This window comes from Osmia lignaria, chromosome 14 (genome assembly GCF_051020975.1).
Source record: "Osmia lignaria lignaria isolate PbOS001 chromosome 14, iyOsmLign1, whole genome shotgun sequence".
Lineage (NCBI taxonomy): Eukaryota > Metazoa > Arthropoda > Insecta > Hymenoptera > Megachilidae > Osmia > Osmia lignaria.
In genome coordinates, this window is record NC_135045.1 from 207,679 (window position 1) to 233,924 (window position 26,246).

A 26,246-nucleotide genomic window follows, 5' to 3' on the forward strand; every position below is an offset into this window, starting at 1 on the left:
AACATGCGCGTTAAAGTTAATATATATTTTAAATGATCTTTAATAAATCTTTGATTTCTGTTTCATTATTAGAGATCGGGATGGTGTTGTTAATCTAATAAACACTTTATCAAATGGAGAAATTGGTGATATTCCGATCAATGAAGACAGTAATAGTTTAGAAATCTCTGAGAAACCTATTATTGATACAGGACAAATAACAACGTCGCCAAGTTTGGAAGATGAAAGTTTACAAGAAAATGGTATTCATGCTGAAGATTTATGCGACAAACAATCAAACAAGCATGAAGGTGAAGATTCTGAGGATGAACAAGAGCAGGATGAGTTTAACGAGGGTGATAATATTGAAGATGACATAGATGGTGAAGATGAAATAACAAACGAAGATGATAGTTCTAAACAAAATACTGAAGAGGATGATTCTCAGGAAACGGTGCAAAGTGAAATATTGGAGTCAAATCTTATAAAGGCGTTCCCTTTAATGACAGCATCTTCGAAACCTTTAAACGGGAAAATCAATGTTTTGTCAGAAAATGAAACTGTTACATCTCGTAAAAAGAAAATAGATACAGTTCCAGAAACTGCTGGTACTGTATCCGATTATAAATCCATGGATACGTGTAAGTCTAAAGAGCATATAGAGGTGAATAATGTAAAAGTTAAGTCTGGAGAGTCAGTGCCTCTTAAATCGATTGAAACATCCGTTATTACATCTCCTCTTAAGTTAGTAAACGTTTCTGAAACGAAACAAGTAGACGAAGAAAAGATTGCAAGTGGAGTAACTGCATTAAATATAACAAAGAAGCTTCATAACGAAGATTCGTCGGATCAAATTCTGAAACCGTTGGATAAATTATCTGGCAAAAGTTTTTCTTTTTCATCTACAGAGATACATACAGCTCATAGTAAACTGTCCGTTAAGCCGATAGATCAGTTGGCTGCAAATCTTGTGCGAATGCAATCGGAAAAGCTTGAAAAACCAATTGGAGCAAAATCATTAGAGAAAATAGCAGAAAATCTAGCGAGATCGGGTAGTATTGTGGGGAATGTAATAAATGGCGATGATGATCGATTACCTCAAGACTTTTGTGCAAGAAGTCAAATGGAAAAAGCCAATGTACATGCTAGAGAGAATAGAGGTATGGATTTATCTACATCACCTAGAGGCTGGGAAAGTACTAGCGAACAAAATAAGCCGATGGATTTCTCTGGAATTGATTTATCTAGTCGAAAATTTAACAAACCTATGGACATACTTTCTTCTGGCTATAGAACACAAGATTTTCAGCATAGAGAAATGGATCTTAGTACGAAAAAATTAAATAAACCAGAAGTCACAAGCTTACCGTATGATGCTCGGGCTGTGATGATGCGTAATCATGCGATGGTAGCTGATTTAAGTAAAAGACAAATGTCGTTTCCTAGTTATGATATGTCGTCTGTAAGTCCGTATCATAATGCTGCAAGAATACCTAATAAAGATGATCATAGATTACCAAATTATACAATACTTCCTGACCCGAGTAAACTCGCAGCTTTAAGAATGAATACAACACCGGTAAAACGTTCGTTGGAAGCAGATGATCTTCAGCAAGACATGTTAAAAAGAATACGAGCGGATGTAATACCAATTCAAAGATCTATCGACAAAAGGCCAATGATCGGTGCTACTTGGAGAGATGAAATCGGTGAAGCCGTCGAGGAACCGGTAATGATGATTCAAGGCGAAGGATCTGGTAGCGATTGTGATGCGGTGAATCCTGGTCTCGGAGAAGCTGTAGAAGAACCCATAATTTTTTTTTATGGGGAAGGTTCTGGAGAAGAATGCCAAACAGGAAATCCTGGAGACAGTACGTCAGCTGACAATAAAGAAAGCAACGAATCAAAAAATGAAGCTGATTCTGCTACTTCCTCTTTATCAACAAATAAAAGCTTCAGTGAAGGTAGCCTTATAAATGAAGTATCTGCTGAGTCATTAGTAACAAATAAAAGTGCTATAAAATTAAACAGGAATTATCCTCAGTCTAACATTAATGTAAAAAGTAATTTTCAAATTGTAGGTTCTACGCAAGAGAAACCAAAATTTAAACCGACATTGGGCATTCAAATAATACCGAAAAATACGAATAGTTCTGTCAAAAGGTTATCAAGATGGGATGTTGGAAAGCCAGAAGAAAAACCGGAATGCGACAGTAGCATCATATCAAATGAAGAAAACATATCGCAAAGAAGAAATAAAATTGAATGTGAAGATTCTTCTAGTGAAAATCAAGATGTTAAAATAGATGGAAATTCTATAAGTATCGAAGACGTAACATCCCAACAGAGTAATGTGAAATTAGAAAATTTACAAGAAAATATAGGAGAAAGTTCTTCAGCTATAGAAGAAAAACAAAGTTCTACCGATCAAGATTCTATACAGTGTTGTGATTCATCTATATCATTATGTCAGGCAGATACTTCAGAAACGTTTAAATCCTGTACAAAGACTAAATCTGTAACTGAAAACGATAAAACAAATATAAAAAATGTTTGCGACATAGAAAGTACAAGTTTGCACGAGACAAGCACTTCAGAAAGAATGGACAATGAATGTAAACCATCAGCCGTATCGCCGCCAAGATTTTTTTTTGGACCTAATTGCATTTCATATACTTCAAAGACAGAAATGTTTGAGTCGCAACCTGATCATACAGTTTCGACGAGTATAATAGAAACGAATAAATCAGATACGTTACAATATGAATGCGTATCTTCTTCCAGACCAGCAGAAGACACGATTAATACCTATAAATCGGACGATTTTGATGTGACACAAACAAATAACAACTCGTTGAAGGTCAACTTATACCCGCATAAGACTGCTAATCCGGTTTGCGAAGATGATAATAAAAATAAAATAGAGAAAATTGAAGGAGCAGCCAATTCGTGGGAACCAAGTGCTTCTTCCAAATATTCTTTAGAACAGCCTTCTAAACTACGAAAAACAGAAATAAGTTTACATGATCCAGAATCCGTAGTAGAAATTGAAGAAGATTCAACATCCTGTACTATTGATACTGTACAAGATTCTATTTCTAGTACTGAAGCTGCATCAAAGGAATGTATAAAATTTAAAGAAACAGAAATGTTAGATACAATTTCACAACCTCACAGTACCAACGATTTAATTAATAAAAAGGATGTAGATATGAAAATGGAAAATGCAGTTGTAATACCATCAGAACTTGAGCTGAAACAAGAATGCAATATATTTGAAGAGCAAAATAAGGAGGAATCTGATTCAGCAGACGATATCGTAAAATCTTTAAACACATCGATTCCTTGTTCCGAAGCTGAACCTTATTGTAAATCATCTGAATTTAAGGAAAATAAATTAGAAGCTGATTCAGTATCCTCTAAAAGTTCATGCTCATCATCTGATGGTATACAGAATTTCCAGAAAAATAATTTCACTGAATCGGAAGACCATACCAGCGAGACAGAATGTTTTGTTTATCAAGAAACGAATGATTTAGCGGAGAAAGAATTAGATTATATTTCTCAGAAAACGTTTGACTCTTCTGTTACAATCTGTGAAGAAAATAATGAAAATCGTGATGATCGAAAATATGAAAATCAAAATGAAGAATTAATAGAGTTCGATAATAAAATCACAACGGATCTGATAGGGTCTGATGCTGAAGCTGTGCTTGTTAATTGTAATGAAAGCAATGAAGAAATTAATCGACAAAATGAAGTTTTAGAAGATTCTGAAAATGAAGGAAAAAAGGTATTCATTGATCCATTTATCAAAAACTTTGTGCCTGATGTTAACACAAAATTAGATTCCATTGATAATTCTACTGTTACTAGTTCTGAATTTATTGAAAAATGTAACAAAGATACATTAGTTCCTACAATAAGTAGTTCAGACGATTCCTGCATTCACCAAGACACTTCGTTTCATGAAAGTGTTAAATTAAATTCTGAGAAATCGTCGTTTAAAGATGAATGTCCTACTTATGATACATTATTACCAGAAACAGTACCTGACACGAATATTTCTAATTCATCCAGATCTAATATAGTTGACTCTACAAAAGAATCTAACGTAGTTCAAGCTGCAATATCGAAGGGGCAAAGTTCCTGTATTGATCAAGATTTGAATAACTTATCGAAAGATGAGGAAGGGTCTACTAAATTATACGAAGGAGAAGCATGTTCGAACGAAAATTTATCTTCTAACGAGAATGCATATAATGATTCCCTGAAATTACAATCACCATCTTTAGAAACAAATGATTCCGGTATTATTTCTGAAAAAGATAAAACAGGTAACGTTAATTTTGTAGAGATTCAAGAAAAATTTGATACCGTCATTGAGCCAAATAAAACTGATGATAGAACTCAGTTCTGTAAAGAAGATGTTACAGAATATGTCCAAGATAGCTACCAAGAAGATCAGAAACAAGCAATAGTAAGCAATATTTTAGAGACTAATTCAAAGACAGCAGAAAAGTCGGAAATTGAACAGGAAGAATTAAAGCATACAAAGATAAATCCACAAGAACTTATTAATAGTGAAATTAAACAATCCTTAGTTGCAAATTATGAAAGCAGTGATTTTGACGATAGTAATGACGATGTTTTTGAAGCTTTTGAGACAGAACCAATTGAAAGCAAAAGTAACTTTTCTTCTGATCTAGAAGAAATAGTGTCTGATGCAGAGGAAAATGAAGAGAAGAATATAGAAAAGCCAAGTAAAAAAAATGAAATATTATCTAACGAAGTGCAAGGTATACCTGTTGATAAAGAAACAGAATCAATGATAGATAGTAGTGGTATTGAAAAAATAACAGTGGACAAAAGTGAAGAAAAAGAAAAGGGGTTAAATGAAGAAACAGATTTTAATGTTGTTCAACATGATTTGAATCTGGAAATAGCTCTAGATGAAAAGATTCGTCTGGTTAATTCTGAGCAAAATAGTAGTAATACTGTAGAATTGGCAGAAACGGAGACGTCAACAATTTCTTCTGAAATTAATCCAATAAAGAAAGAATGTATAAGCCTGGAATTAAATAAAGCAAACAATTTAATAAACATAATAAAAGAGGGGAAAAAGGAAAGTTCAGATGAAGTTAGAAAAAATCTGGTAGATGTAGTAGTTCCCGTGGAGAAAACTGATTTTAAAATAGATGCAACAAATGAAATTGAAACTGTTGAACTTCTTAATAACAGCAATAACGAAATAATTCCGGAAGATTTAAGGACAGAACTATCGTTAAAATCTACAGAGGAAAATCTGGTAACAAGCTTAGATAATGATGTTAAATTTATGAAAAATGAAGAAGTAAAACATGTTACAGAAGAAATTTCAATTATAGAAACATGCAACAAAGTAAGAAAATCCTCGGAACATGGCGATAAAGAAAATAAATTTGATATAAATTTACAAGAGGAGAAGAATTTCAATAAAGAGGAGTGTAACGTATCCATTCACTCGGTATCAAACATTTTACCATTAAAATTTGACAACATAGAAAAGTCAGAAATACATAAAAATAATATTTCAGTTATGTCTGAAAATTTCAAACCTATGGATAATTTACAGTATGTAAGTTTTATGTCTGAAAAGTCAGAAAATTCGGATATAATAGATAATCATGAGAATCGTAACAAGTCGCTTCGCGTTACAAACGAAACGATTGATGAATCCATTTCTGAAAGTACTGTAACAAGCGTGAAAGATAGTTCAACGAGCTTTAGTACGCAACAAGGAATGATAACATCGGCACCAATAATTGCAATAAATGATTATAAAAAAGAAGCCAGTAAAAGATTCAGCGATGTCTCCGACCTAATTCAAGATGTTCCTCCATTAAAATCTAAACCTCCGTGTATAGAGCCGGCCAATGAAGAAATATTACAAGATTTATCAAATTCCAAAGCGCAATTGAATAGAAATTTGGATAATTTCAAAGAAATGGAACTTGCGGTAAACGAAACTAAAGCGAGGGACGATATGATAACAGTGTCTGATAACATTGCGGTACAGTCGACGAAAGACGAGTGTCATCGTACAGTTGCTAACGTATTAAATAATATATTAAATCAAATTGAACGAAAGAACATAGAAACGAATGAAGAGAAAGAAAGTACAGATATTCAGAGTGTCGAGATAAAAACAGTTTCTTTAATATCCGATGATTCTTTGGGGGCGGATAATGAAAATTTATTTGGCATAGCTTCCGAAGAGATGGACCCTTTAGCGTGCACCGATGATGATGATGATGATGATGATGATGATGATGATGATGATAATGATGATGATGATGATGGAACTGTTAAGAAATTAGATGATACGCCTAAGATAGCGTTACGGGTTAAACCTGTGTCCGAACTCGTTTACGATGGATGGAAATTAGATTCTACCGAACCTCCGAAATTATCTCGTAAGCGACGCAATAGTTCTCACGAATCAAATTCCGAAGATGGAGGTATGAAAGAAGACGAAGTAATAATGATGGGAGGGAAGAGAATGAAATTACGTGGGAAACGTATGGCTGATAAACAATTGCGGAAATCCGTAGAGGAAAGTCGTGTTGTAACAATCAGTTCAGAAGATGAAGCTGTGAAGTGTGATGATTCTCAAGAATTGAAAGAGCAAGAAAGTAAGGATGCCAGCGATGATCAAAGCGGTGCTCATCTTTCTGCAATTGATAGAAAATCAAGAGGACGTCCTAGGGGAAGACGAAGACGTGGTTACAAAGGAAGCGGCCGTTCAAATCGATCCAAACATTCTGAATTTCAGAGTAGTCAAGTCTCCGAAACATCGCCTGAGGTTATTTTTGAGGGAACGCCACCGAGTAACAACGATTCTTTGAACATGACACCAGTTTCGCAAAAGAAACGGAAGAAAAGTGAGACTTTCGATCTTTGATCATTGGATTGAAAATCATTTGAGATTATATCTCCATTTCTTACATCTATATATTTTTCAATATTGTTCACAGGGAAAATGGTTTTGGGCCTTGAAGTGGGAAGAGACATCGTACCTGAACCAGAAGCAGGATTAACACAAGATGAAACACCCGTAAGACAATCCAGAAGAATAGCACAATTGAAAATTAAAGAGGCACAACTGAAGATCGAAGAAGAATCTTTAAGTGAGAAAAAAGAGAGGAAAGATAAGAAGGAAAAGAAAGATTCTACCGAAAAGAAAAAACGAAAGAAGCAAAAGGTACATTTCTAATTTTATACAAATTCTTAAGCAATATCGATATATGTATGTACTCTACACACACTCTATAATTGTAATATTTTCAGCCTGAAAGCGAAGAAGAAATTATAATAAAGGATATAGAGAAGGAAAAGAAATCTAAAAAGAAACGTAGGAAAAGGAAAAAGAAAAAAATGCTATCTAAATTTAATGAAGCAAATCCATGGCAGAGTTCCTCGGGTTCCAGTAGCGACGAAGAAAATGAAAATGACGAAGAGGAAGAGGAGGAGGAAGATATAGAGAGCGAAGGATCTTTACTTTTTAAAAGTGATCACGAATTTTCACCGGAAAGTGATCTTGAGAAAGATCAAGAATCTGAACCATTAAGAAGAGCTAGAACTGCACAAAAAGGTATCATGAAATTATTTACTTACTATAGTATACCTATCTTTTAGTCAGATGCAAAGTTAATCATACACACGTGTGTATTATAATAATCTAGCTCAAAGTGACGTGGAGGAAGCAGATGATGAGTATGCTTGTCAGAAATGTGGCAAAGCAGATCATCCAGAATGGATACTTTTATGTGATTCGTGTGATAAAGGCTGGCATTGTTCTTGTCTTAGACCAGCGCTTATGTTAATACCTGAAGGTGATTGGTTCTGTCCTCCGTGTCAACATGTAAGTTTCTGTCTCGAATTAAATAAAAATTTTAATCAATTATTTTATTTAAAATCTCTCATTCCACAAAATGTATGTTTCATTTTAGAATTTACTAGTTGTTAAATTACGAGAAAACTTGAAAACATACGATCAATTAACGAAAAGACACGAAAACGAAGTGTTAAGAAAGAAGAGATTGGCGTTTGTTGGTATAAGCTTGGATAATGTTCTTCATAAAAACGAAACGCAACGTCACCAAAAAGAATCAAATGCGTCTAGCCAAGAATCGGATAATGGTAATTTAAAATTCTTTGTAATATTTCGTTCCCTTTTCTTGATTATTTTTATAATACAACTTTGTGTTTTTTCTCTCTCTCTACCTCTCTCTCTCTCTCTCTCTCTCTCTCTCTCTTTCTTATATAGAATCTACAACTACCACGTCTACTTCAAGTACAGAAACATCTAGTAGCGAAGAAAGTGAACCGGTCTATCAATTACGTGAAAGGCGATGTGCTAATAGATATAAATTCAATGAGTATGATGCCATAATCAATGCCGCGATTCAAGACGAGGTAGAAGCGGTTCAAGGAGCCGGAAATCAGGGTAGAGGAAAAGACATTGCAACTATAGTGAATGCAAAGAAGGAAGAAGCAGAGGTAAATTAATTTGTTTTGTCTCCTTTAATTGAATTCCACCCACCATATTCGTATCTTAAGTGATATTCTAATGGAAAATTTTCGTCTCCAGCTTGAGTTTAAAAATGAAATATTAAACATGGACGAAATTCCTGCAAACAAAGATGATATTGAAAGAAAATCAGAAAAAGATAGCGACGAAGAATATAAAATCGACGCAGAGGATGGTGTCGATGAAGAGGAAGAAGAACAACATAAAGGAACAGTAAAGAAATTCTTGTCGCGTAAAAAACATCGTAAATTAAATAGTCTGGATATAAGTAGCGAAGATGATCCAGAAAGTGATGAAGATTTTAAAGGCACGAGTTCCGAGGAGGAAGAAGATTTTGATGATCATATAACATCTTCCGATGATAGCTCTTTCGCTGACATGAAACGACGTGGTAGAAAAGATTCACGATCGGTACGAAGAAGCACCAGGGTCAGAACTATGCGTTACGAGGAAGATTTTAGTGAGTACAATCAAATTCGATTTGCTTTTATTATTATCATTATAAGGCCAATGTTATAAGATGATTGATGTTTTTACAGTAAACGATGATAGCGAAGAAAGCGATAGACCGAAAAGAAAGAAATCTCGATCTACGTGGGATTCGGATAACGAGGATAGCGATAATTCATGGCGACAAAGAAAGAAAAAGTAAGACATCCTCGTTGTTATTATTCTATGATTGAATTCAATTTTTACGTTAATTTCGTTTCAGAAGTAAAACCATACCGACGTCTAAATATAAAACGTTACCAAAAACGAAAAGTAGAAAGAAAAAAAAGAGAAAACGTATAATTGAGTCTGACAATCAAAGCGATAACGATGACTCAACTGAAGAACAAAAAATTGAAACTTCATGCGTAATACAAGCACAGTTAGAAAACAATGAATCGGTAACGCTTGATGCGCTAAATATGAAAGTTGAAAATGTAAATGAGAATAATGAGAATAAAAATGTTAACGAGATGAATGATATAAAATTAGAAGAAATGAAAACAGAAGTAGCTGACATATCTGTCACTCTACCGTTACAAGATGCGCTTCTACAAAAGAAAAAGAAAGTAAGGTTATATTTATTCTTTGTTTGTATGAAATGTTTCTTTTCTTTTCTTTTCTTTTTTTTTCTCCAAATGTTTCTTTTAATTTAATTTACAGGAGAACGCTACAAAGCCAAAAAAGACTCCGACAATTCGAAGAAAGGTATATAAATTTTATTTTTCTATTCAATTAACGCAGATGCTTGATTTTATACGTTTAATAACATTTTCAGATTATATACGGTGGCCTTCCAGATGAAAACAAACCGGAAGAAGAAGAAACTTTAGGTAGAAGAACTCGAGGAAGAAAAATGAACTATCAAGAAGAAATAGCGTCGGATAGTGAGGAGGTAAGAAATACAATGTTGAAATTGTAAAGAATTGAAGGTATGAAAAATTTTCTATCAACATCGCATCGCAGGAATTAAAAAAGGCGTTAAGAAGAACCGGAGAGAGCGAGGATGAATTTGTTGTAAACGAAGGCGAAGATTTAATCGAAGACGCTGAAAAAGATTCAGATTCAGGTAATTTGAAAATAATATATTGAAATTGAATGTAGTTGATTAATGTAATGTATCGTTTACATTTTGTAGGTGATATTTATAATCCAAAAAAAGATGGTCACAAGGTGAAAAATAAATCGCCAAAAAGTAGAAAAGCAAGGAAAAGCAAAAGTCCTGGAGGAAAAAGAAAAATGTTAAATGATGGGACACCGAAACCGAGAAAAAAGCCTGGTCCAAAACCCGGAAGTAAAAATAAATCGCGCAAACAAAATTTTTTAATGGGTTCCATGATCCAGAGAAGAGACGACCAAGATGAGGAAAAGGATATCATGGGTAATGTCATTGATAATCCTATAGGAGGCTTAGACTCTAAAATTGATGACAATCTTTCAGAAAATGTTGGATTAACTAGTACTGCTATGTCGGTGGCAGGTTCCTTTACTGGAGATGTTCCAGAAGGTTCCCTGACTGGGCTTGGACCAGGTGAATTAGCAGACTTGGATGACGAACAGTTAGAACAGATGATGATGGAAGACGAAGAATATGGCAGACGACAATTAGAACTTGCTGCTATCGAGATAGCAAAAAAGAAGAAGAAAGAAGAACGAGAAGCTAAAAAATTAGAAAAAGCACGATTGAAAGCGTTAGAAATATTGGCAGCTGAAAGACAACGAGATCCTAATGCACCGGAAGGAACTGACGGAGAGGTACCAAAGAAAAAGAAACGAGGTCGTCGCAGTAAAGCCGAAATTCTTGCAGAACAAATGCGCAGGGATGGAGCTCCAGATTTAAACGCTACTAGTTTAACTAGCAGCGTTGCGCATACTGTAGCAAGCAATATATCACCTACTGTTAATCTTGCTCTTAATCCCGCCGTACCAACAATAATGACGCCTGATGCTGAGAGACCGAGCGAGGGACCTATCTCCATGATGACAGGACCGGATGGGCAACTTTTTAATCCTGACGGATCACCGTTAAAACCTAAAAGAAGAGGACGCGGCAAAGGTAAAAAGACTTTGGCATTAGAAGCAGCTAGAGCTGCTGAAGCAGCGGCGAAAGCCGCTGTTGAAGTTGGTCTACTTAGCATGGGAACTGATTCGAATCCGGAATTAAAACCTGGTGAAATTCCGAATATACTTCCTACACCAGGTAGTAGCACCTCTGGTTCGGCTCCGTCCACACCACCTGCTGGCGTCGTAACAACACAAGGACCACCTGCCTCGCAAACCCCGACCACACAGCCTGTTTATCCATCATTACCACCTAATCAACAGTCTTCCGTTATCACCAGAATGCTTCAATCTCAACCTGTATCGAGTAGTCCACAGTCGTTTTCTGCTGCAGCTGCAGCGATGGGGCACAAATATTTCGGAGGACCAAACACTGGAGGTCAAATAATGGGCGGACCTAGAACGGGCTACGAGATGCAGCCACGTGGAAGAATTCCCTCTCCGTATAGACAGGCCGGCCAATCGTCTATACCACCTCACTTTGCGGCTGTGCGATCAGGAACTCCTCCGATGAGAATGAGAGTACCTGGCCCGCAAATATATCATACACCGCATCATCCAATGGATCCTTCTCCATCAGGTGGTGGACCGATATCGATTAACAGTCGAGATCGTAGTTCTCCACTTGGACCTGGGCCTGCAATGATCCCGCCAGCTGCTGGAAGTCCTTTAGCTAAAGGTGGTCCTACACCTCCTCCACCTCCGCCTTACGTCAGGGGAGCTCCACCCTTACCTAGATTTACAGACAATCCGATGGGTCCCAGGCATCAAATGCCACCTTTTACAAACGCTTCACCGGTTAACCATAACATGCAACAACCATCGCCGCCACCTAATCGACCTCCTGGTAATTTTTCACCGTATCATCCTCCACCACCACCTAATTATCACTACGGTGCGTATCCACCTCCTCCGCCAATGTCCACAGCAGATGATGCAGCTGCCTACCAAGGTTCTCCATATCCTGCTGATCATTTTTCTTCCCCTGCGGATAATCAACCACCTATTCAAGCGCCACCGCCTCCTCAGCCTCCGCCACCGCCGCCGCAGCAGCAGCAAGCGCATCCGAACGATGCCGCTGGTGTTGGAAATAAACAGTACGACGAAGAAGGTTCCGGTGAATTTGGTGGTTTAGTATCTTACTTTAGTAGTCAGAGAGAAGATGATCTTGATTCGTAGCATGAGTGAGATCTTGGCCAACCCTGAATCAGTTAGAGGCAGAATGCATTCGAGAAAAATGCATTTTATCGCCCAAATAAAATTACAACTTTTGCTCGAGAGGAATCAGTACAAGAGATACATAAAAGTAACATGTAACGTAACCGTAAATAAAAAAATTAGATATATTATATATATATATATATATCTGTCGGGGCATTGGAATGTGAAATAAATAAAAGAAAGAGAGCATTTGCATAACAATACAATGATACATGATTCTAACATTATTTTATACTCGTACTGTATCGTTTTAAAACGTAAGAACACATAGAATTAGAATTGTCTTCCTCTTTGACCTCTTAAGCAAATAGTTGTCTGAAATCTTTATACTTTCAGAATAAAAGAAAAAGGAAAGCCGCCGAAATCAAATCCAAGGTTGGCCAAGTGAATACAGGAGGAAAAAAGAAATATATAATATTAATCGCTAACAATGGAGCCTATTTCCTAAGAGTTATAAGCTTTTTGTAATTAGTTCGAGTTTGTTTAAATTTATATAAAACGAAACGACCACTGGTAAAAAACGTAAGGTGTTGCGTTACGCTAGAGGAAAGATTACACAAAGATCTGACCAGAATTCTAACTAATTATTCGTTAGTATTCCTAAAGGAAAAAAAAAATTGGTGCACAGTTACTTCCAAATCCGTCGTAGATGTATAGATGTCCTTTTCCCGAATAAACATTTGCTGTTGACAAAGTCGGTCTTAGTAGTGATCAGGAAACTTATATTATAACGAATTCGGACTATGCGCCGTTGTTACATGTATATATGTAAATATAATAAGTCTTTTAGATTATATTATATGTATTATATATACACAGTCACACAGAATACTATAAAGTGAATTAGTGCAAAGGGCACAAATGTAATATTTAAATGAAAAAGAAACAAAAGGAACGGCATCCGATTATAATAAATTAACAAATGGTGTGAAGACTATTACTATAATTATTTATAAAAAAAAAAAGATTAAGAATTTATAATAAGTAGTATATTGTATTTTACAAATTTTACTGATATAATTATATTTAAAAATATTTGGATATAATTGTATTAGAGAACAGGAGGCTGCTGAGAGTCCAATTCCAAGGAAAGCGAGGAAAAAGGAAATTTAACGAAATTGACGTTACGTGTATAGATAATCTGAAAGTAGTTTTTAAAAAGAAATTTTTATTCTATCGTATCGGTGCAATTACAAATACATATAGTTATATGTAGCTATGTACATGATTTTTGTAATACATGTACAACCATGTTTGTTAGTAAGAATTAACAAATTTATCTTATTTCCTATTTTCCTTGTTTTGTTTCTTTTCTTATTTCCTCAACAATATTTTTTTACCGCTTTTCAAATTAAAATGAAAATAAAAAAATCTATATGATATATGTATACACGCGGGGGGAAAAAAGGAGAAAAAAATTATTAGTGTATATATATAATATAAAGAATTAATTATTAAAGATATTGTACGAATGTTTCGTATTATAAGCAATTGACCCAAGGTCAGAATTGCTTCTACCTACAGCGTAACTTTGGAAAATTGTTTTATTGAATCCACTTCTTAAAATGAATATTCGAAGAAATCTTAAAGTTTTTCATTAAGAAATGGATTCGGATGAAATTTAACTCAATTGAGTGATTCACTGAACAGATACAACTATATGTGGCTATAAGAGGATTAATTTAAAAGGAAAGAAAAAAAAAAACTTATTTCTTTTCTTTTTTAGAATAAAACAGCCTCCTGGTCTTTAATTAATTCGCAAAGCTGGTAGTGTCTTTGCGTCACAAAACAAATCATGTATCTGTTTAGTTATCACACGTACGTACATACATAATATAAATAGAATTTATATAAATAAAAAAAAAGGAGGAAATACATTATCTTAGGATTAGCTGCTTGGGATAGTTTCCTTTACTTCGTCAAATGTTTAAAGACCGAATTGATCGATTATACACACTTTACACACCATATAACATAATAGAAAGATTACTGTCGCTAATTTTACTATTTTTACATCTATACAATATATTTTTGATTGTATATTCTTTAATGTACAATCTTTTATCTTTGAACTTAACATGTGTCTTCGGACCATTCGTTCTTAGGATGCGCTTCAAGGAAAATACGAATTTATAATCTATATGTTGTTTTCGAATGCTTGGATAATCATTAGAATTATATATGTTACTAGAAAACAATTGTCTGACACTTTTCGATATGGAAATTTAATCTCTGTTAAAACAAAAAGAAAGAAACGATAATAATTAATATTTATATAAGATACGTAAACAGTTCTTCCAAATGTCCGAAGATTTAATTTTTAATCCATTTTTGAGTCCTTTGAACATAAACAAAAAATACATAAAATTGATTTTTTCAGAAAAAAATATGTACATATATATAATATATTCATATATTCGTATATTTATATTGCTTTCATGTATGACACGTCCGCATTTAAAGAAATTCATATAGTTCATATGAAACATACTTGTGATAATACAATGATTCGATCTCAATACTGGATAAACGTATCAAACATGATCCTTGGAAGGAGGTACGTTCATTTTCGCATTTATGAGTGTTTCCTTGAAACGTAAACGGACGAAGTGTCTTGTCAAGACAACAGTAAATGTGGTGCAGTTTAGCTTTTCTTTTTCGTAAGGGTCTAGACCAAACGCAATTATTATATTACATGTTGTAGCCTAAACACATTTTGTAATAAAATTCAATATATTGAAATAATACCGTAGGATGCTTTTTCTTTACAATACGTGTCAATATTATAACCATTTTTTTTTATCAAAAATTTTAATGTTACCAATATTATAAATGCAATATGGATGTTTTCATACTAAATTGGAAAGAGTGATATTATAAAGTACATGTATAACTTCCGTGTTGTATATAACTTTTTTTTTCAATTATATATATTTATTTTACATGTTCGTTTTATAATGGTTTCAAATTTAAAAAAAACGTCAAATGTTTTATACAATTTCCAAAAAACATTTAAAAACAAAAAATACATTGAACATATTTCAGAGAAATGTTTAAAATAATATTACCTCGAAAAGGTTTTTTTTGTTTTTTCAAATTCGTCTAGCAAAATATTTTGTAACAAATATGATGATTTGTTTTATTGTATACAAATATAATTGTATTAGAAATAAGAAAAACTTAAAGTAAAATTTGCAATCTAACTTGCTGTTTTGGTATATAACACTGAATATCATTTAACAATTTTAACTTTATTGTGAAATACTTTCTCATTTGCAGGCTTCACCTCACCAAATCTTGCTTTTCTTTTCTCTATTCTAGCTTCTAATTCAGCCTAAAACAAAGTAATTAGTATTAGTATTAAAATATGCTTTTATATTGCATAATAAAATATAAAGGCACAATTAACATTGTAAATGTTTCATTTAATTTCATTTATTACCTTTTCCATTAAAGTGGAAACAGAAGTACCAAACCTTTCCGCACGCTTTTTTAGAACTTCATAAGTTGTATGCTATAAATGCATATAATAAATTAACTATATCAAAAACACAATGTTACAATTATATTCAAATAAACATATATGTATATATATATATACCACAGGTGTTTTTACAGATGCAGCTGACTTATTATTTTGATTATTAATACTGAATCTTGCAGATCTAACTTCCTTTTTAGCAGCTTCTGATAACGGCAATCCAAATTTCTTAGCTCTCATTTCTAGCCTCTGTTGAAATAAACAACATAAATTATTAACATACTAAATTTTAAATATCAATTAAGCAAAGAAAATATCACTGATATTAAACTAAAAATCTATGGAAAGTTAATTGTTACCTCTTTGACACCAAGCTCTGATAATTTAATAATTTTTCTTTCAGCTGGTGCAACCTCGGTAGTCTTTGTATCAATTTCAGCTTTTTCTGTTTGCTCATTTTTAACTTCTTCAATTACTGGTTTTCGGTTTAGAACTATTTTTTTAGCATTCATATTACTCTCAGTAGATAGTTTTCGCTTTTTCTCAACTTCTTGTGAATCTGGTTTACTTGATAATTCTTCTATTTCTTCATCCTATTTAAATATAACATACTGTTCAGTTACATTCATAAAAACATACTTAATTTATATTAAACGAGTTTGAGTTTACCCCAAGAACTGCATCTTCATCTAAAATTTCTTCTGCAGTTTCATCCAGAGATAATGCAGAGTCTAAGAACAAAGACAATGTTTCATCAGTATACGTGATCTTTATACAGGAAAATATAAATATTCTGTAAAATTTGTTTAAAAATATATACCACCATGTATTGCTAACTGAAGCCTTTCAACCAATTCATTTTTATTGCCAGTGGTAGAAAGTCCTCTCTGTTTCAGTTCAATCTTCAAATCTGCAACCTATTCAATAATATTTTCTTTGTTTTAATATAATTTAATTCTATAATCTCAATATTTATACAAAATTATATTTATAATATATGAATTACAATCACTTATAAATAGTCATGTAAATATACTACACAAATTAATGTAAATAATAAATTAAGGTTAATTTCCCGGCCTCGTAACCACATCAATAAAATTGTACTTGAATTACCTTCATTTTTGAAAGTTCAGTAAGTCCTTTTTCATATGATGAATCAGCCATGATGCATCAGGATTATTTTATTTAAATTAATATCCCTTTTTGATCTCCGATTAACATGTCACAACTTTCCACAGAATAAATACTTTCACGAAATTGAAAAGCAAATCAAACCAAATTATATGTACATACACAACATAAAAAGTTCAATATCGCTACCTTTACGAGTGCAGTGACTAATCGATTGAATTTCAGTGTCAAAGTTGACAGTAATTTCAAAATGAACCATGTAATGTTCTTTGAATAAAATTGAATATAATATAGCCAGCTTATCTAAATATGTATATTTAACAAAAATATGTATATTTAACAGAGAGGAAAAGAAGTGTGTTTACGCCCGGGATTTTCTCTGTGCCCGGTATGGTGCTGCACCACGCGGCTAACTCTTGCAAAAGAATAGTAATCTGGAAAAGCATCGAAATTAGCATAGAATCATATAACATCTGAATTAAAACACACCTTATACCGAATATCATATTTTAATTAGTTGAAATCTATAATATATGTATTTGATTTAATTTATTGTATATTAGCTTTTGGTGGCGTCACGCGTTAATTATTAATTAATCGCAAAATTAAATCGCCTATAAACAAGGAATCTCAAATTTGAGTCCAGCGCCATCTATCAAAAAACGGAGGAAACTATTCCGCATTTAGTTCCCGCCGGTTCCCGATAGATGGCGCGATCGCCCTCCTGAAACCGATCGGTAAGTTGTTGAGTAGTTTCCGTTGTTTTTGTATAGATGGCGCCAGGATCGAATTTTTAAAATACTAAAATAATTATGGCGGTTTTTTTTAAATGGGCTTCTTATTTTCATTTGAAACGGCGAGGTGGGGCAGAAGAGGTAAAACAGGCGCGACTGTAATACCAACGGTGCTCTGAACATACATGCTGACCTAACCTCACCTGGGGGTATCTGGGACCCTTGAAATCATGATCCCTTTAAATCAGTAAAGGCATGTTCAGTCTTTTCCTATCTGTAATCACTGGTGATATGAAAAAATAATAAATTATATATATCTATATAGTTGTTTGTAATAATTGTTTTACACATTTATGATGGTAGATGAGTCGACGAAGAAAACATTAAGCAACATTCCGTTGTTACAGACAAAAGCAGGTCCTAGGGACAAAGAATTGTGGGTGCAAAGATTAAAAGAAGAATACCAAGCTTTAATTAAAGTAAATTTTATTTTGAATATTTTGTATTCCATATGGTTGACGTTGAAGAACTTGAAGTATTATTGTATAAGTCACTATTGATAATTAAACAACAAATTAAGTAAACAATTTCTAATATATATTTAACATTCATTTTATATTGTTTTCAGTATGTGAAAAATAATAAAGATTCTGATAATGACTGGTTTCGTTTGGAATCTAATAAAGAAGGTACAAGATGGTTTGGTAAATGTTGGTATATTCATAATTTTTTAAAATATGAATTTGAAGTGGAATTTGATGTAAGTAAACCTTCCTTTTATCATATTCATAAAATTTGTACAAAAATCAGATAAGCTTTTTCTTTTATCTTTAGATACCTGTTACATATCCTACAACTGCGCCAGAAATAGCCTTACCAGAGTTGGATGGTAAAACTGCAAAAATGTACAGAGGTGGAAAAATTTGTCTCACAGATCATTTTAAACCTCTGTGGGCACGTAATGTACCCAAATTTGGAATTGCTCATGCAATGGCACTTGGTGTATGTTTGTTTACTTACTGATACATTTTTTAATGATCAATTTTATTCTTATACAAATTTAAAAAATGTATTATTATTTCAGCTTGGACCATGGTTGGCAGTTGAAATTCCTGATCTTATAGAAAAAGGTGCCATAACACATAAAGATAAAATTAATGAAAATAAATCATAATTACAAGAAATAATATTGTATAATATTTATATTGAAAATATCGTTTTTAGTTCACATATGGAAATTAATTGATTTATATAATAAATATTAAGTTTTATATTTAATATGAATATTTACAATACTTTAAATGTTATTTACAGAAATCACTGATCTTCGTCTGTCTTAACTTTTTTTGTTTCTTTTATAATCTCATCTAACCTATACAAATCTTTAAGAGATACTTGTCCAGTACCTCTTTCTAAGGGTTTTGGTTGCAATGGATCTGGTTTCCAACCTAGTAGATATATCACTTGAAATGTGGCAGGTACATATGGGCTACCATCATCTTTAAGTTTTCCATACAATTCTTTGTATATTGCAGCAGCTGCAAGTATAGTGTCTTTATTTAAACGTAATTTTCTATTTCTTGCTGCATTGTTTTCAGCCATCCCTATAAAAGTTTGAAAGAACATTACAACAAAACAAGCACTGATTCAATTTCATCAGAACTTCAACCAATACCTTTTAAATCCCACATTAACTCAAACATGCTTGGATAACCAATAACTATTTCATCTGTATCAATAGTTAACATTGTAAAATTTGCTCTTGTCAACAAAGCTCCAATATCTCTAATTTCTGCAAAGGGAGATATGTGTGCTGAAATACCACCATCTCTTTCTAATTCTGCTAATTGTAAAGAGCATCTAAAAGAAGAAGAACAAACATTATGTTGATACAGTTAATATAAACTTCTTTAGAATACCTTAATTCATACAGAGTCTCTCCTCCAAATATAGCTGCCATAAAGACCCCATCATTTTTTAAACTTTTATTAATGTTCTTGAAACACCTTGGTAGATCATTCACCCAATGAAGACTTAATGAACTTACTATCAAGTCTAAACTATCAGGTTCAAATTCAAAATTTTCTTCATCCATAACTGTTCGCAATACTTTAATTCCCTCTGTAGTCTTTACTTGTTGTAGAATGGTTGGGGACATATCGCTTAGAATCAATTCCTCTACAGATTCTGCTAAAATATGTTTTGATACATGACCACGACCGCACCCTAAATCAAGAGCTTTTTTAAACTTTTTCTTTATATCAAATATTCTATCTGCTAATCTAGAGCCTACTTCATCTTTAATGTAATCGTACACTTTTACGTCGGGTGCTTGGGTAGCACGTTCTCTTTGAAGTAATTTTGTGTTTCTATCAAAAACATACATTACACTATCTGCTGGTAACGCATAGTTTATTACACTATTATTTATACTACGAGCATTTTTAATATCAAACACAAATCGGCGTACAGAACGTTTAAATGCAGCTTGCATTTTCGGTTGGAAGTTTTGTACGCGGCTTTCTTCAAATATTAATTATGTAATTTCAGTATTAGTAACAGTAGTATTGTATGAAGTATATAATGTTAAAATGTTTTATTAATATATTTACATTTTTTGTTAGAATTTTGTTATAATCGATGTTCTCAGATGTACCATCGTTTATACGATATAACCTATAAATTATAATGTATTTAATGTTGTAAAATTGCAATTTTACACATATAATTTATTCAATTAAAAAAAGATTTACAAAAATTTTGCATAAAATGTTACAATAAAAATAAATAAAAATAATTGAAGTTGATATTTAAACTGATTACATTGTTTTTATTTTTAAAAAATTATAACTGTTGAAGAATTGTATTTATATATACGAATATATGTATAAAACTTGTTTGCTAACAAATAAGTTTTTGTAAACAATTTCGAATCGTTCTTTTAATTACATATTTAATATGATTTATAATACATTCATTTAATATTACATCTACATATGTACGCTTGTCTGTAACAGTATTTATTAAAATCCGTCATAAAACCACATAATAATAACTATTATAATTAATATTATCATCTACTATATACACGTTGATAAACACATTCCTAATATTCAATGAAATATATTATTTCACATATGAGTAAACATGAAGATATTAAACATTTAATTTTACATGACAATGCACATAACAGTTCTAAATGTCACAATCATTATCACATGTATATCTTTAATGGCAATAAACAATGCGATGAAAAAATGTTCACTATGAAAATTAGTTTAACTTGTTAAAAAAACTGTATAAAAATGATTGATGCAAATTAAAAAAATTTCAAGGTCAATTTTAATAATTATAACATAATTAAGTACATTTACTATAATTAAGAAATATTAATTGCAATAAAATAATGGTCCATACACGTCTTATTATATGTGAAACTGGGTGTATCACATCTTTGCATGTTCTGCCTTTCAATATGATAAAATTTACAAATAATAAATGTTTTTTTATTCATAATCTTTGAAAAAGTATTAAAATGAAAACTCTGTATAAAAGTCAGTTCTAAATATAACTAAAAAAATTTGTACAATTATGTAATCACAATAAAAACAAATATCAATGTATTTTGAGGCGCAGTATGTAATATTAAACCCGGAAGCTAGGAAAATTCTAAAAAATTCGTTACGTATCGTAACATACACGATAGTTTTAAAAAATAAGCATGAGTGATAATAACTGTATCGAGATAAATTTGTTATTTAATTAATATTTGACGTAATATAGATAGCAAAAGAATAGTATGAAAGCAATTATATACCTGTATTATACTTAATGTAATTACTACTGAAACTTTTCATTCTAGTACTTTTTGTCATTTAGCGCTGAGCTTAAATCGTTAGAAAATATTATTTTGTTGTTGTTGCTGTTGTTGTAACACAATATTTACCTGTAGCGTACTACTGATTGCTTTAACAACTTAAGTGCAATGTATTGAAATTGCCATCTTTTTATATTTTTAGATTCGTGTGTATATGCAAAAAGTATGTTCATAAGTTCAAATATAATAAGATATTTCGTATGTAGATTAATTACAATAGAACATATTTTGAAAGAATATCAGAAATAATCAATTAGTTTGCAAATTAACATAATTTGTTACGAAAATAATATCAAAGCTCAAAGTCATATCTGATCTGATGAGAGTAACGAAGCCTCTTTTATGCTTTTAAAAAATGTCGAGATTTGGTGATATTTGGTGCTAATGATAATTACTTTGGCCTCAAATTACTGATAGAAGTAGGTAATGTGAAATGTGTTGACGCTGAAATAGTTGTTGTAGTACATGCAGGGACCGGTATATCGCCCATAGTTGTAACATTCGTTTCACTTTTATAACGAATGTTAGTGTATTCCCGACCTAGATGAAGAGATTTCTGTAAAAGCAATAGTAAATTAGAATTCAATTTGTAAGTAAAGGTCAAGAAATAATTAAATAATTACCTGTTCTGCTTGCATTCGTTGAGATACAGTTTCAATGTAGTGTAATACAGCAAGATAAACAAATTTATATTGCGCTTCTGTTTGAACCATTCCTGATCTCTGTGAACGTACTCTTTGAATAGTTCTCTGAATATCAATTTCACAATCCAATCCTTCAAACAAAATGTCCACAAAATATTTAAACGTATGTTACATTAAGAATGCATTGAAAATAAAAATAAACATAATTTAAATATTATTACCATGACGCTTGATTTGATCAAGAATCATATCAATAACAATAAATGTTCCAGTTCTACCAATTCCAGCACTACAATGTACAAGAATTGGTCCTATACTTGCTACACTTTGACCATTTGAAGTAAGAGAAGTAGCAATTGATTCTTGTCTTGCATTAACGTCGTGAAGGAAATTTAATACACATCCAGGATCTGATGGAACACCATGATCGGGCCACGCCTAAAAAGTTAGTGCAACTGATATAATTAATTTCATTATTTAAAATATAAGTGAAGAATCATTGTAAATAATAATAAAGTACTTGAAAGTGATAGTGGTAAATTCTTCTCGACTCTGTGAAACATGGCTTGCTTCCATGCAATAAAAATTCTCGTAATGTATAATCTGCCGTTGAAGTACGAGACAAAGCACGAACTTTCCATTCACCTCCGTATTCTGTAATTTCACCTTCCTCTGGCCAATATCGAGCACATTTATTCTACAAAGAAATAAAAATATATACGTACATACAATTTTAAAATACAATTCTGTTATTTATCTTTAAAAAACATACTTTTCCTCGCTCTATTTCTTTTGTGGTCATAACTATTACTCGTGTATTTTCTTGATACACCATGTGCCAAAAATCGTGTATTGTGTTTGGAAGACAACCTTGTGTTGCTATGTAACATTTATTAAAAGATCCACTATCTCCCCCAGCATTAATACCACTAGTTTGACTATCTCCTTCCTCATTCTGCAAATTTTTTAACATGTACATATAACACCGAATGTCCAGTTATAATTTTTCCTTCAAATACAAGTAAATTTCATCCGAACCTTACCCTAATATAATTGGCATTAATATAATCAGCTCCAGGAATACTTGGATCAACATCTTTTAAACGCACTCTTGTATGATCAACTATAAAATAATTACTTGACAATTATTTTAACTAATTTATTATCGATAAGATAATTGGTTATATATATAAAAAATCTTACATGGTAAAATATTTTTATATCGATTCTTTGCTCGATTTTCAGGACGTAAACCTTCTTTTCTAGAAAATAAGTGACGACATTCCAACTGTTGTAATGATTCAAATTCTTCCCAGAAACCAGCTTTTCCTTTACCACGCCCCGTTCCTCCTTCATTGCTACCTGTAGCTCCATTCCATAGCCATCCGTTTGAACAACCATTTTCCTTATGTAATTGTCTCACTCTGCTTTCAATACCGCTTGCATTTATGCGAGTAGCATTGAAAGGTTGTCTTCAAAATAAGAGATAAATATATTATATTGTGACGTATAAGATACATATATTACGAAGTGAAGATGACGTACTAACCGTAAATGAACAACACTTCCACTTGTTTCAACCATTGGATTACGTTTATAATGTTCTATTAAATCACTTAGACTATCAAATTTATCACCTCCTCCAACATCATATTTATTATCCTGCAATATTTGTTACCTTATAGTAGCAATGAATCGTGTATGTTAGTTGTAACTTGTGGTATACATACATCAAAAATTTATTATGAATATGTAATATGAAATACAAAATGAAATTAACCTGAGATCGTATTATAACATGTGTAACACGATCATCTGTGCGTACAGATAGTACAAAGTCACCAGGTTTACTCTGGGATTCACGAACCAGAAAAGATCCATTTTTACCTCGCTCCAGCATTAAACGTTCTGCTTCTTTAGCTGATAAATGGCCATGGAACCACCTTTACCCATATTTTACTATTAACACATACCATGCTATATGCGTGCATTTGAAGTAACAATAACAAGAAATTCTTCCAATGCATAACAGAGCTTATTATAATGTTTATTATGAAAATATTAAATGTATATTGTACTTTGATTAAAGAAATACCTTTCAGTTGTTGGATCTGCACAATTTAATGGATATTTTAATTCAATAACTTCTCCATTTTTTTCACGTAACTGCCCTCCATTTTCCATATAAAATTGTACAAGTTCTGACAAGGTTGCAAACTTTTCACCACCATAAAGATCATAGAAGTCTCCTGTATTTTGTATTTTAATATGAGTTACCTCACCATTTCTCCTAAAAATAACATAAATATGTCACAAAAATGATTTATTTGAAGATAATATGATATATGTATACATACCTTACAGACAATGTGAAATCACCGGGATTAGATGAACTTGGACGTGCCAAAAATGAACTATCATAACCTCGTTCCATTAATAAGCGCTCTGCTTCTAAACCCGATATGTTCGGATGAAACCATCTGTAATAAACATTTTTACATTCATATTGTACAAAATCTGTTATTTATATAACATGCAACAGGAATATAAGAAGGTAGCTTAGAATTTGTACTTCAAAGTTGTAGTAAACTTACTGTATTATTAATTATCAATGTTTTATTTCAAGAGAATATAATTTATTAAAATTTTCACTATTTTTATTACTTTATTAAATAAATTATTATATTCATACAATAATTTCATAAACAAAACCACATTTTTATTCCATTTTTTATCAGTTTAATAATTATATTACAAATATAACTGAAACTGTATAAGCATAGTTACAAATTTCGTTTCAAATAAATAATACACATATATTATTTAGATATGTACAGAAATTTAAAAGTACTGTATCCGTCTTAGATATGCAGTAAACGACGGTTAACTTATTTAAGTCTGCATACCTTATTTCTGATTGTTTGAGTATAATCCGCGGTTAACACTGATAAATAAGTAGGCCTATTCAACGATTGTCCGTGAATTATGATAATTACATATTTTTAATGCAAATATAATAAAAACGTGCCTCACCTGCGAGATGCCATGTCGTAATTCCAACTATGACCAGCTGGTTATTAATAATTCATAACGCTTCATCGATATTCGTACTTATAATTCGCAACTGTAATTGCTTTTAGCTTAATGCTAACTACACATCGTCACAGTCTTTGACACATTCACTCTACCTAAAACAAAAAACTGAAACCATTGAAAGATTATACCATAGATTTTTAGTTTTTAGAGTGGACACTTTCAAAGTAAACAGATAACCAAACTTAATGTCGGTTTCATAGAATTATTGTTACATTGCGAATTTAAATTCACGATTTGATTCGTTATATATATATATTTATAATAAACACATTTGAGCCATCTACCGTTATTATGTTACGATAATTGCATGGTAATAAACTGAATCAAATCATAATTTTCTATACATTAATTACAAATTATTAAATAGCTTAAATCCAACGGATCTCTGGAATTCTCCCACTCTGTCTCTTCCCCTCAAATAGGTTATGAAAAAAAAAAAACACGATGGACCTCTATGATAGACAAGGTATACATATACCGCAGTTCACCAGAGTCCATAACTGCGACGCGCAGGTTGGAAGATGGTGGGGGAACGCAGCGAGCTCTCTGCTAATCGCTTTCCACTTCGTTTGGAAGTATCGCCAATCAGGGCGAAGATGCGTACTGGAGATGCGCGAAGAACGAAAATTGGTCTTTTCGCAGTTATGGACTCTGGTGAACTGCGGTATACATACTTATAGAGGAGAGTTCACTTTTTTTTTTTTTCATAACCTTTTTTTTATGATAGATTGCGCTGTATTCACTCTTCTTTCCAAACATCAACATCACTATACGATAAAAAATAAATGAATCTTCACGGGAAGCACCTTAATCCAGGTAAGTATGTATTTACTTACATACAAGGGACACAAACGAGTAAATATGACAGGGACGAGCATCAGTCCCTTGGCGATGCAAAGTGATATAGTGTAATACAACAAAATACGATATCAATGTGACCAGTTCCATAAAGTGACAT

The 26,246-nt window shown here is 32.3% G+C and overlaps 5 protein-coding genes across 17 annotated transcripts in view; 2 read left to right on the forward strand and 3 right to left on the reverse strand.

Moving 5' to 3' along the window:
* Positions 1–14,569, forward strand: part of LOC117609264 (uncharacterized) — a 17,303-nt gene extending 2,734 nt beyond the window's left edge. Inside the window, exons 4-18 of one of the 7 annotated variants that reach the window (XM_034335371.2) lie at positions 73–6,902; positions 6,996–7,222; positions 7,309–7,612; positions 7,704–7,882; positions 7,971–8,160; positions 8,288–8,520; positions 8,612–9,011; positions 9,091–9,199; positions 9,264–9,609; positions 9,704–9,748; positions 9,819–9,935; positions 10,007–10,109; positions 10,179–10,421; positions 10,482–12,218; positions 12,659–14,569. In XM_034335371.2, the coding sequence (XP_034191262.2) occupies positions 73–6,902; positions 6,996–7,222; positions 7,309–7,612; positions 7,704–7,882; positions 7,971–8,160; positions 8,288–8,520; positions 8,612–9,011; positions 9,091–9,199; positions 9,264–9,609; positions 9,704–9,748; positions 9,819–9,935; positions 10,007–10,109; positions 10,179–10,421; positions 10,482–12,218; positions 12,659–12,663 (11,068 nt within the window). In that variant the 3' untranslated portion in view covers positions 12,664–14,569. Of the gene's footprint in view, positions 1–72; positions 6,903–6,995; positions 7,223–7,308; positions 7,613–7,703; positions 7,883–7,970; positions 8,161–8,287; positions 8,521–8,611; positions 9,012–9,090; positions 9,200–9,263; positions 9,610–9,703; positions 9,749–9,818; positions 9,936–10,006; positions 10,110–10,178 lie in introns of all 7 variants that reach the window. The other 6 variants (XM_034335372.2, XM_034335373.2, XM_076692091.1 and 3 more) reach the window with 6 other exon arrangements.
* Positions 14,174–17,356, reverse strand: LOC117609321 (SAP domain-containing ribonucleoprotein). Of its 3 annotated transcripts, none has more exons than XM_034335504.2 (7): positions 16,920–17,356; positions 16,627–16,720; positions 16,473–16,534; positions 16,163–16,396; positions 15,924–16,052; positions 15,765–15,836; positions 14,174–15,656 (listed from the first exon to the last, which is right to left on the reverse strand). In XM_034335504.2, the coding sequence occupies exons 1-7, from the start codon at positions 16,968–16,970 to the stop codon at positions 15,555–15,557; spliced, it is 744 nt and encodes a 247-aa protein (XP_034191395.2). In that variant the 5' UTR covers positions 16,971–17,356; the 3' UTR covers positions 14,174–15,554. The 3 variants fall into 3 exon arrangements, with proteins under 3 accessions (XP_034191395.2, XP_034191396.2, XP_034191394.2); XM_034335505.2 differs by having other exon boundaries at positions 15,993–16,052; positions 16,624–16,720; XM_034335503.2 differs by having other exon boundaries at positions 16,624–16,720; positions 16,920–17,354.
* Positions 17,357–17,941: 585 nt separating this feature from the next.
* On the forward strand, positions 17,942–18,925 carry Ufc1 (Ubiquitin-fold modifier conjugating enzyme 1). Of its 2 annotated transcripts, none has more exons than XM_034335506.2 (4): positions 17,942–18,150; positions 18,300–18,431; positions 18,506–18,673; positions 18,756–18,922. In XM_034335506.2, exons 1-4 carry the CDS (start codon positions 18,025–18,027, stop codon positions 18,843–18,845), a joined length of 516 nt encoding a protein of 171 aa, XP_034191397.1. In that variant the 5' UTR covers positions 17,942–18,024; the 3' UTR covers positions 18,846–18,922. The 2 variants fall into 2 exon arrangements, with proteins under 2 accessions (XP_034191397.1, XP_034191398.1); XM_034335507.2 differs by having other exon boundaries at positions 18,068–18,206; positions 18,756–18,925.
* Positions 18,926–18,942: 17 nt separating this feature from the next.
* LOC117609318 (arginine-hydroxylase NDUFAF5, mitochondrial) lies at positions 18,943–20,422 on the reverse strand. 2 transcript variants are annotated; one of them, XM_034335495.2, is made up of 4 exons: positions 20,284–20,422; positions 19,591–20,194; positions 19,347–19,531; positions 18,943–19,275 (listed from the first exon to the last, which is right to left on the reverse strand). In XM_034335495.2, the coding sequence occupies exons 2-4, from the start codon at positions 20,163–20,165 to the stop codon at positions 18,989–18,991; spliced, it is 1,047 nt and encodes a 348-aa protein (XP_034191386.2). In that variant the 5' UTR covers positions 20,166–20,194; positions 20,284–20,422; the 3' UTR covers positions 18,943–18,988. The 2 variants fall into 2 exon arrangements, with proteins under 2 accessions (XP_034191386.2, XP_034191387.2); XM_034335496.2 differs by lacking the exon at positions 20,284–20,422 and having other exon boundaries at positions 19,603–20,274.
* A 1,329-nt stretch (positions 20,423–21,751) lies between these two features.
* LOC117609314 (tyrosine-protein phosphatase non-receptor type 11) lies at positions 21,752–26,241 on the reverse strand. Of its 3 annotated transcripts, XM_034335482.2 has the most exons (13): positions 26,125–26,241; positions 25,226–25,380; positions 24,550–24,672; positions 24,288–24,482; positions 23,973–24,135; positions 23,742–23,854; positions 23,396–23,664; positions 23,236–23,315; positions 22,965–23,147; positions 22,713–22,889; positions 22,414–22,630; positions 22,172–22,323; positions 21,752–22,104 (listed from the first exon to the last, which is right to left on the reverse strand). In XM_034335482.2, exons 2-13 carry the CDS (start codon positions 25,237–25,239, stop codon positions 21,940–21,942), a joined length of 1,851 nt encoding a protein of 616 aa, XP_034191373.2. In that variant the 5' UTR covers positions 25,240–25,380; positions 26,125–26,241; the 3' UTR covers positions 21,752–21,939. The 3 variants fall into 3 exon arrangements, with proteins under 3 accessions (XP_034191373.2, XP_034191374.2, XP_034191375.2); XM_034335483.2 differs by lacking the exon at positions 26,125–26,241 and having other exon boundaries at positions 25,221–25,482; XM_034335484.2 differs by lacking the exon at positions 26,125–26,241 and having other exon boundaries at positions 25,099–25,228.
* Between the last annotated feature and the right edge of the window lie 5 nt (positions 26,242–26,246).

Coding starts and splice junctions, on each gene's coding strand:
- LOC117609314 (XM_034335482.2), bottom strand. Junction 23,148..23,235: donor TTAATGCCAATTATATTAGG/GTAAGGTTCGGA, acceptor AAAAATTTGCAG/AATGAGGAAGGAGATAGTCA. Junction 22,105..22,171: donor AACGAATGCAAGCAGAACAG/GTAATTATTTAA, acceptor TTGCTTTTACAG/AAATCTCTTCATCTAGGTCG.
- Ufc1 (XM_034335506.2), top strand. CDS start 18,025: ATGATGGTAGATGAGTCGACGAAGAAAACATTAAGCAACATTCCGTTG. Junction 18,151..18,299: donor AATACCAAGCTTTAATTAAA/GTAAATTTTATT, acceptor TATTGTTTTCAG/TATGTGAAAAATAATAAAGA. Junction 18,432..18,505: donor AATTTGAAGTGGAATTTGAT/GTAAGTAAACCT, acceptor TTTTATCTTTAG/ATACCTGTTACATATCCTAC.
- LOC117609318 (XM_034335495.2), bottom strand. CDS start 20,165: ATGCAAGCTGCATTTAAACGTTCTGTACGCCGATTTGTGTTTGATATT. Junction 19,532..19,590: donor GAGACTCTGTATGAATTAAG/GTATTCTAAAGA, acceptor TTCTTCTTTTAG/ATGCTCTTTACAATTAGCAG. Junction 19,276..19,346: donor GTTAATGTGGGATTTAAAAG/GTATTGGTTGAA, acceptor AAACTTTTATAG/GGATGGCTGAAAACAATGCA.
- LOC117609321 (XM_034335503.2), bottom strand. CDS start 16,970: ATGGCTGATTCATCATATGAAAAAGGACTTACTGAACTTTCAAAAATG. Junction 16,535..16,623: donor TCAGTTAGCAATACATGGTG/GTATATATTTTT, acceptor CTTTGTTCTTAG/ACTCTGCATTATCTCTGGAT. Junction 16,397..16,472: donor ATGAAGATGCAGTTCTTGGG/GTAAACTCAAAC, acceptor ATATTTAAATAG/GATGAAGAAATAGAAGAATT.